Below are 10,462 nucleotides of genomic sequence, written 5' to 3'. Positions count from 1 at the left end.
GAAGGTCTTGGTGTAGAGAGAACACATTCCTGTGGAGAACAGAGCCTTGCTTCCCAAATTCAAGAAAAAACAATCTATTTTTCCCTTGCATAGTCTGCCAGGGTGTTTCCATTCCTAACAAGTCTGGATGAGGGGAAAAGTAGGGGTGTCAAGGTGATGGGACACTAGCAGGCAATTCCGGCGATGCTTTGGGCTCTGTTCCCTCTCTGCTGGTGGTAGTGAGCGTCTTTCCTGGTAGCTGCAGCAGCTTGATGTGGGGGGGAAGGGGGCACCCACCAATCACCTTTTCTTGAAGCCATACTTTTTGCGTTCATAGAAGAGGTCTGTCTTAGAGCTCCCCAAGTTCACAACTTTGGGGCAGCCATCTCTATCCTTCTCCTGGATGGTGTATTCCTTACAGTAATAGGCATCCGAGACTCCAGGGCCCCCACAGATCACACAGCGCCCCTGGTAAGAGCCATAGTTACACTCATCACATATGCGCACCAGGGTGCAGGGACGCACATAGGAGTCACAGATTACACACTTGCCGTCACATTTTTCACTTGGTCTTCCAATGGCAACACCAGCCTGCTTGCAGCAAAAGCCAAAGGGTTGGGTTTTTAAGGCTTGGTCTGCATCCTGGTTGGCATGCAGGCTGCCCAGGTGCGTTTGGGTGTGGTAGTAAGGAAGCATTGTACAGAAGCAGAATTTTGCGGTTAGCCATATGTCATACATTTTTGTTTTCAGTACTTTACCTTCACACATCTTAGTTTTAGTAATTTCTTCACTTGGTATTGTTTAAAGGTCAGTCCCAGGACAGTTAGTACTTTCTGGTCTGTTTCCCAAGGAGTTAGCCAAGCAAGAAACTGGGAGTGAACCAGAAGCAAAAAATCAATTAGTACTTTCTTATTTATCTTGGGGGTGAACTAGACTTATTTCATCTTTTTTTCCTTAAAGCTTGCAGTCTAGAAATTTGCTAGGAGTTAACTGGTTTACCCTGGGTAGAGTGCCATGGTGTCATGGCTTACAGCAACCTCCAACTCTTGGGCTCAAGCGATCCTCTTGCCTCAGTTTTTTAGTTTTAGTAGAGATGGAGGTCTCACTTTTTGCTCAGGCTGGTCTCGAACTTGTGAGCTCAAGGAATCCACCTGCTTTGGCCTCCCAGAGTGCTAGGATTATAGGTATGAGCCATTGCACCTGGCTTTTCTTTCCTTTTCTTTCTTTCTTTTTTTTGTTTTTTTTTGAAACTTTGTTACGCTGGGTAGAGTGCCATGGTGCCACAGCTTACAGCAACACCAAATTCTTGGGTTCCAGCAATTCTCTTGTCTCAGCCTCTTGAGTAGCTGGGACTACAGGTGCCCATCACAACGCCCAGCTAGTTTTTCTATTTTTAGTAGAGACAGGGGTCTCGCTCTTGTTCAGGCTGGTTTCAAACTCCTGAGCTCAGGTGATACACCCACCTCAGCTTTTCAGAGTGCTAGGATTACAGGCGTGAGCCACAATACCCAGCTTCTAGCTTGAAGTAACTCTATGGATGGTTTTTCCATTTGCTGAAATGAAGGCACAGAACACATAGGAATTGGAGCAGGCAGAAAGATAATGAATCCAGTTTGGATCATGTTGAGTCCAAGACAGCTCTAGGATATCCAGATGATGTCCAGCAGATAGGTGGACCTACAGGTCTAAAGTTCAGGAGCATTGGCTACTTTATGGATCTGGGAACTGGAAGTTTCAGGTGCCCCTGGCACCTCCACGGAATTTGCTGAGCTTATTCAGGCAGGAACTCAAATTCTTTGACTAGAATATAAAACACAACTTGGAAAGTAGGTTTCTCAGGAGTCCTCTGGGCTCAGATTTTGTTAGAATCTGGGACCAGAACTTCTAGAACTCACAGGTAAGATAATCCTGGGAGACTGACAGGCGAGTAAGCACTCCCTCTGGGACTGCCACTATCTCACCACCTCAGGATCCCTGGTTGAGTCATTAGGTTCTTATAAAGCATCTTGCAGGGACAGCCACTTTGCTCCACAGAATTATCTTCTGAAGACCAACCACATCCAGAACAGAGGGAACAGATGTTAACATGTAATTGGCCCCATCATCTGGACTCCTCATACCAGGCTCTTCCCTCCCCCTCAGTCCCATACCGAGTCTCTTCTCTCCATCCTTTTCAGACACATCTCAGCCATCCAACCTCCCTGCTTTTTTTTTTTTTCTTTCTTTTTTTTTGAGACAGAGTCTTGTTCTGTCACCTGGGTTAGAAAGACATAGCCTCAGCCTAGCTTACAGCAACCTCAAACTCCTGGATTCAAGCAATCAATCCTCCTGACCTCAGCCTTCCAAGTGTCTGAGACTATAGGCACATGCCATCATGCCAGGCTAATTTTTCTATTTTAAGCAAAGAGAGGGTCTTGCTCCTGCCCAGGCTGTTCTCAAACTCTTGAGCTCAAGGGATCCACTCACCTTGGCCTCCTAGAGTGATAGGATTACAGGCACGAGCCACCTCGCCCGGCCTCCTCTCTGCTTTTATTAGGGTCTCAATGTGTTTGGCTTTGTCTTTCAGTCCACATTTGTGATTAGCCTTTTATAAGCTTGTGCTCCCAAGAGACATGGAAGGATAGAAGATGCACTAGTCTTTTCAAATCAAAAGTTTTTCTCCAGGCTGGCACCTGTGGCTTAGTCAGTAGGGCACTAGCCCCCTATACCGAGGCTGGCGGGTTCGAACTCAGCCCCAGCCAAACTGCAACAAAAAATTAGCCAGGTATTGTGGTGGGTGCCTGTAGTCCCAGCTACTTGGGAGGCTGAGGGAAGAGAATCGCCTAAGCCCAAGAGCTGGAGGTTGCTGTGAGCTGTGATGCCTCAGCACTCTACTGAGGGCAACAAAGTGAGACTCTGTCTCTAAAAGAAAAAAGTTTTCTCCAATGAAAGATAATAAATGTTTAATGACAGTATGGATGGACTGGGACAGGCAAACATGTGAGTGCTTGCAGCACATCCTTCTGCTGCTTGAGGGAGTTTGGCTACTTGCCTGTTAGAGCCAAGCTAGTTCAATTTGTCCCATTTGGCTCTTTGGGAAACCTTGGAGTAGAGAAGGTGATGGCAGCTGGAGAACATGATAATAGAGTCCCATAGTAGGACAGGTGACCTCAACTGGACAGAAGTCCCTGAGATATAGGTTTATGATGAGAAACTAGGAGCCACTTATTGGGCACTCACCCACCAATGCCCTTGGGAAGGTTGTTTCTCTTCTCTGAGTCTCAGTTTTCCTATATGTATAATAGGGATCTGGCCTAGGTGGCCTCAAATGACCTTTCACGTGTGTACTGAGAAGAGCAGGACAATATGTATTTGGTCCAGGGCTATATCTCCAGCACTCACCACAGTACTGTTATTAGAGGTAGACTCATCAGGTTTGCTGGTTTTGAATTTGGGGATGGGAGAATGGGTGCTACTATAATTTAGAGTTTTGGTTCTTATTAAATTCAAGGGAATCATGATGGAAGGTAGCGCTAGTCTAGCCCATTCAGGCCAGAGAGTCCCCAACACTCTTAGAATTCTTCCCCCAACCTATTTCCCAGGCTTATCTTCTATGCATATGCTAAAATCCAGTCAAATGTTCCCCACTTTTCCCTTCCCTGCCTTTGCTTCCAAAGTTCCCTCTGGAATGGCCCTTCTCTGCACATCCAAATCCAAATTCCATCCACCCTGAAGGCCACTTTCTCTGGAAACCCTTCCTAAACTTCCTCCAAAAAGGAAATAATTTGGCCTTCATCCACTCTAGCTCTCATGGCAGCTACTACTTTTCAACATAAGTTTGGGATGGTTGGTGCCTCTGTTGTAGACCTCTTCACTCTTGGAAAACAGAGCTTTTTGGAGAGAGAGTGAAGAGACCTCTTCACTCTTGGAGAACAGGTTTTTCTCTCAGGCCCTGCTACTGAAGTAAACATAATAAACAGTAATTTTACTGGAGCATATCTTATGGGGTCCCCTCCATGACTTCTCTGCTAAAGGTGGGTATGGCTGCACCTATTTTACAGATGAGGAGACTGAGACCCAGAGAAGTCAGGAGACTTGTCCAAGATTACCCAAAAAGGAAAAGGCTGAAGCTCCCAGCACTCCCTCGTGTTCCCCAGCAGAGGAAGGACTCTCCCCACAGCCCCTACGGGGCAGTAAAGGAGGCAGCTCACATGTGCTGAGGTCACCTTGCTGCTGCCTTTCTTTTCATCCTTCTATCCTTTCTCTTCCTGTAAGCTCCAGTTGTAAGAGGAGAAACAGCCTCAATACCTACATCCCTTTAGCTGTAAAAGTTACTTAATGATATAATTAGGTATCAGACAGTCGTGTTAGCCATCTTCCCATTTCCAACACCACAAAGGTCATCACCACCCTGGGTTGAATAAAAAACACCAGATGTACGCTTGGGAAAGTAATAAACATGATCTTTTAGCTACAGATCAGAGGGCTGGGTGAGGTATAGCTAACGATGGTAACTTTGGGGAGGGCATAAGAACTCTGTGAAGTTCTCTCAAAGTAAGGCAGGCTTTGAGAATGATCTCCCTGTCTTCTTAGCATTCTGAATCTTCGTAATAAAGGACAACTTTAACCCACACAAGTGTTTGGTCACACTCTTGGTTCTGGAAACCTCGTTACACAATTTCCTCTCATTTTTCTTCTTACTTTTCCTCCAGTGCTTTCCCTACCTCTGTTTGTCCCTGTGATTTTGTTTTAATTTTCACCCAGGGCCTGTCTGGTACTTCCATTTTGCTGCCCTGCCCCTCTCCAATGAAAGGATGGGTGCCTACCTTGCTCATAACCTGTAACCTTTTGGTGTTTTTTTTTTTTTTTGAGACTGACTCTCATTATGTCACCCTTGGTAGAGTGCCATGGGGTCACAACTCACAGCAACCTCAAACTCTTAGGCTTAAGTGATTCTCTTGCCGCAGCCTCCAAAGTAGCTGGGACTACAGGCGCCCACCACAACAGCTGGCTATTTTTGTTGTTGTTATTGTTGTTGTCCTTGTTCAGCAGGCCTAGGCCAGGTTTGAATCCACCAGCCTTAGTGCATGTGGCCAGTGCCCTAACCAATGAGCAGCAGGTGCTGAGCCCTCTAACCTTTTCTAGGTTAACCAAGAAGACTCAGACAAGGGAGACATCCAGTTATCTTCCTGCACTTTTCTACTGCCCACCCCAGGCTAGAATATGAACTAGTCAGAGAGCTGTATAAGTGGGCAACCAGGCCCAAGACCCCAATTTCTTCCTTGAAGCCTGTGTTAGGAGATTGGTGGTATCAGCTTGCATCACTAGGAGACATCAAGAGCCAGGAGAGTGTGAAAAGAGAGGATGCTAGGGTCCCCAATGTAAATCTCAGTCACTCACTCATTCATTCATCTGCTCTATTCTGAGCACTAATTATGAAGCAAGCACTGCTCTAGGTGCTGGGGATACCAAACATCCCTACAGCATTGGAGTTTATACACCAGCAGAAGGGGATAATTACAAAGCAAACTAATACATTCTCAAGATAATGACAGATTGGAATAATAGCTGTGAAGCAAATAAATAGGGTGATGTATTGCAGAGTAGCTGGGTGTTCACTGGGAGATGAGAGAGAGCTTTATGAAGAGGATTTATTTAAGCTGAGACAGGACTGAGAATGACCCAGCCAAACAGTCTCGGGTGAGGTTTCAGACAGAGGGAACTAAAAGTACAAAGGACCTTGATTCGTTTGAAGTCCCATGAAAAGGATAATGGGCCAAAGCTTAGTGAAAAAGGGCTGGGTAGTGAGTGCCATGAAATGAGGAAGGAAATCTGTAGCAAGGGTAGGAATGTGTAAGGAAACCTATTTAAGAGCTTTGAGCAGCAGAAAAACTGATTGACTTATTTTTTGCTGCTGATGTTAAATAGTATTTACATCTTTAGCTATGTAAATAGTCATTTGTTTTTTTTTGAGACAGAGTCTCGCTTTGTCACCCTTGGTAGAGTGCTGGGGAGTCACAGCTCACAGCAACCTCCAATTCCTAGGCTTAAGTGATTCTCTTGCCTCAGCCTCCCAAGTAGCTGGGACTACAGGTGCCCACCACAACGCCCAGCTATTTTTCGGTTGTAGTTGTCATTGTTGTTTGGCAGGCCCAGGCTAGATTCAAACCCACCAGCTCCAGTGTATGTGGCTGGTGCCCTAGCTACTGAGCTACAGGCACCGAGCCGTAAGTAATCATTGTTGAATGCTGTAGTAAGATTACATCTCATTTGTTTTACAAGTTTATTTTTGGCTGGAGTTGATAAGTGGATTTGTTTTACAAAGTTGTTTTTGGCTAGGTTGCTTCATTTTTTTGGTTTCTCTTTGCTAGTTTTCTATATGATTATCACTTATTCTTTTTATATCTTCCATTACCCTTCCAATACAACTAACTACAACGATGCTCTCTCAGCTCCATTTTTATCAGCTCTCCTGGTCCATGTGGGGTGGCTGCTCTTTGAGCCTGCTGTGCAGTTTTTACCTCCACCTTTCTCCTGAGCTAGACAATATTTCCTGAACCCCATGTTTTTCTCTTTCTCTCTTGTTTTACTGGAGTATATTTTCCAGTAGTTTCTTGAGAAAGAGTGCATAGGATGAAGCCATTGGGATATGATGTGCGCCTAAAAATATCTTTATTCTGGCTTGCTGCCCATAGCACAGTGGTTACGGCGCCAGCACATGCACCGAGGCTGACGGGTTTGAACCCAGCCTGGGCCAGCTAAACAACAATGACAACTGCAATAAAAAAAATAGCTGGGCATTGTGGCAGTTGCCTATAGTCCCAGCTACTAGGGAGGCTGAGGCAAGAGAATTGCTTAAGCCCAAGAGTTTGAGGTTACTGTGAGCTGTGACACCATAGCACTCTAGCGAGGGTGACACAGTGAGACTGTCTCTCTCTATATATATATATTCTATATTCTCTCTCTTTATTCTACTTGTTTGAAAAAATGTGGCTTGGAATAGAATTCTATATAGAAAATCATTTACTTTCAGAATTTTGAAGACAACAAAACAAAACAAAAACAAAAACAAAATTCTTATAGTTTTCCAGCTTTCAATCCAGTATTGAGAAGTATAATGTCATTTTTATCTCCAAACTTTTGTATGTGATCATAGCGATTAGAAGTGGTGGCTCATGCCTATAATCCTAGCACTCTGGAAGGTGGAGGCAGGAAGATCCCTTGATCTCAGGAGTTTAAGACCAGTCTGAGCAAGAGAAAGACTCTGTCTCTACTAAAAATAGAAAAATTAACCACACATCATGGCCAGCACCTGTAGTCCCAGCTACTTGGGAGGCTGAGGCAGAAGGATTGCTTGAACCCAGGAGTTTGAGGTTGCTGGGAGGCTGACACCATGGCACTCTATCCTGGGCAATAGAGAGTCTGACTCAAAAAAAAAAAAAAAGAAAAAACAGCAGCAGCAGCAGCATGGGTTTGGAGTCAGCCCATAAGACTGCCTGTGTGACCTTAGATAAATTTCTTCATCTTCCAGTACCTTGGCTTCCTCATTTGCAGAATGGGGTTGTTGGAAGATTATTAGTACATGTAAAGTCCATATTGCCTGGCACAGAGTATGTGCTGTATAAATATTTGCTATTATTATTCTTGAGTAATTTTGAACAGTTTGAAATTTAATTAAATTAGCATGAATTTTTAAAGATTCACTATTCTGGGAATTCAAGAGGTATAAATTCAACTATTGTTTTAGAAAATTTGTGTTATTCTCTGGTAATTTTTTCTTCATCTGCAGATCTTTCTGGAACTCCTCTTAGATGTTGAATCTGTTCGCTCACCTCTGATTTTCATATCATTTTCTCTTCCATTGTGTATCTTTTTGTCATTTTGGTCTACTTCCTGTTAAATTTCCTAAATTTTATGTCTTCTACTGAATTTCAAATTTTTATTATTATTTTTCTTTTTCTTTGAGACAGACTCTCACTCTGTAGCCCTGGATAGAGTGCCAGGAGGTCATAGCTCACAGCAACCTCAAACTCGTGGGCTCAAGAGATCGTCTAGCCTCAGCCTTGAAAGTAGCTGGGACTACAGGCACCTGCTACAACACCCAGCTAACAGGGTCTCGCTCTTGCCCAGACTGGTCTTGACCTCCTGAGCTCAGGAAAACCACTGGCCTTTGCCTCCTAGAGTGCTAGGATTACAGGTATGAGCCTCCAGGCATGGCTCCTGAATTTCAAAATTTTAGCTTTATTTTTTATATTCCAAGTGTGTTGTTCGCTTATTAGCATTTTGTGAATTCTTTATTTCCTTTTAACTCTCCCCTCCCACCCCCCATTCTACTCCCAGTATCGTCTCTTTCCTCTTTCTGTTTGCTTTGACTTCAAGTTGGAGGTTATCCTCAAATGTCTGCTGATCCTTGACTGCTCATATTCAAGAATGAGGCATTGAAAACCTTAATAGAGCCAGGTATGGTGACTCCTGTTTGTAATCCTAGTACTTGGGGAGGCTGAGGTGGGAAGATTGCTTGAGTTTAGGAATTCAAGATCTTATCTTTACTAAAGATAGAAAAATTAGCCACAGGCAGTTGTAGGAGCTTATTGTCCCAGCTCCTTGGGAAGCCAAGGCAAAAGGATCACAGGAGTTTGAGGGTGCAGTGAGCTATAATGATGCCACTGCACCCTATGCTAAGACAACAAAGCAAGACTGTCTCAAAAAATAAAAATAAAGAAAACCTTAATTTGTTTCAATGCAGCTTGATGGTACAATGATTTTTACCAGGGCCCACCCAAATGTTTGTTTGTGTCTTTTCCCAGCATGTTTATTTTCTCCAGTGTATTCGCCAGTCTTTTCCCTGTGCCAGTTACAGGACGAGCTTTTTGGACAGTGGTTTTTGTTTTTTTTTAAGAGACAACATCTCACTATGTCACCTCAGCTTGAACTCCTAGGCTCAAGCAATCCTCCCACCTCAGCTTGCCAAATAGCTTGGACTATAGGCACACTTGGCCAGTGTATTTTATTGTTGTTGTTGTTTTTTTTTTTTTCTCTTTTTGAGACAGAGCCTCAAGCTGTCGACCTGGGTAGAGTGCTGTGACATTACAGCTCACAGCAACCTCCAACTTCTGGGCTTAAGTAATTCTCTTGTCTCAACCTCCCAAGTAACTAGGACTACGAGCGCCCGCCACAATGCCTGGCTATTTTTTGGTTGTAGTTGTCACTGTTGTTTGGCAGGTCTGGGCTGGATTTGAACCTGCCAGCTCTGGTGTATGTGGCTGGCACTTTAGCCGCTTGAGCTACAGGCGCCCGGCCTGTTTTTTTTTTTGGCCGGGGCTGCATTTGAGCCCACCACCTCTGGCATGTGGGGCTGGTGCCCTACTCCTTTGACCCACAGGCACTACCCACCCCCCCTTTTTTTTCTTTCGAGACAGTTGCACTCTATTACGAACGATGGAATGCAGTGGCCTGGTGATAGCTCACTGCATCTTGCTTTCGAATGTGCAGGTTTTTCTTCTCCTCTTTTACTTGAGCACCTGGCCTCAGGTGCTCCTCCCAATTTAGCCTCCTCAGTAGCTGCAGATGTGCAAGCACAGTGGCTCACACCTGTAATCTTAGCACTCTTGAACACGGAGGTGAGAGGATTGATTGAACTCAGGAATTCCAGATCAGCCTGAGCAAGACCTATCTCTTCCAAAAATAGAAAAAATTTTGTGTGGTGGTGCAAACTTGTAGTTCCAGCTACTCAGGAGGCTGAGGCAGAATTGCTTGAGACTAGGAGTTTGAGGTTGAAGGAAGCTGTGATGATACCACTGCACTGTTCCTGGGTAACAGACAAGATTGAGACCAGATTACCTGTCTAGGTGCGGTGGCTCACACCTGTCATCCTAGCACTCTGGGAAGCTGAGGTGGGGGAATTGCTTGAGCTCAAGAGTTCAAGACCAGCCTAAGCAAGAGCAAAATAGCCAGGCATTGCGAAGGGTCCCTGTAGTCCCAGCTACTTGGGAGGCTGAGGAAAAAGAGTAACTTGAGCCCAAGAGTTTGAGGTTGCTGTGAGATATAAACCATAGCACTCTACCCAGGGTGACAAAGTGAAACTTTAAAAAAAAAAAAAAAAAGACCCAATTACCCTGTATATAAACTTTCAACCACTACTTTTATCCCACCCTTCACCCACCTTCCAAAGTACTTCCAGAGCGTGTCTTCTTGCCTGTTTTCCCCACTGGTAAAGAGTCCTCTGTTGTGTTAAGTCAGTTACTTCACTTCCACCTCTTTTCCAATCTTCCAAGAATTGTTGACACCTTTTATTTCCTCTCCCCCTGCCCCAATCCTTAACTTCATTGAGTCCTTTTCTGGTATCTCACGGGACGGGTGCAAACCTCCATCTGGGTGTTAAATACCCTGGTTCCCTGGGATCAGGAAAAATGCTCCCACTTTCCACTTGGCCAGACTAAATCTATCAACTGGTTCATTTTATAAGACTTTACTGAATTTCAAGGAACCAACCACTAGCCATAAA

The 10,462-nt window shown here is 44.6% G+C and overlaps 1 protein-coding gene across 1 annotated transcript; it reads right to left on the bottom strand.

The window, feature by feature from the left end:
• Positions 1–279: 279 nt before the first annotated feature.
• On the bottom strand, positions 280–747 carry LOC128562011 (PHD finger-like domain-containing protein 5A). The gene is made up of 2 exons (XM_053556635.1): positions 738–747; positions 280–614 (listed from the first exon to the last, which is right to left on the bottom strand). Exons 1-2 carry the CDS (start codon positions 745–747, stop codon positions 280–282), a joined length of 345 nt encoding a protein of 114 aa, XP_053412610.1.
• Positions 748–10,462: the final 9,715 nt, after the last annotated feature.

This window comes from Nycticebus coucang, chromosome 12 (genome assembly GCF_027406575.1).
Source record: "Nycticebus coucang isolate mNycCou1 chromosome 12, mNycCou1.pri, whole genome shotgun sequence".
Taxonomy (NCBI): Eukaryota; Metazoa; Chordata; class Mammalia; order Primates; family Lorisidae; genus Nycticebus; species Nycticebus coucang.
This window is presented reverse-complemented; position numbering and strand designations above follow the sequence as displayed.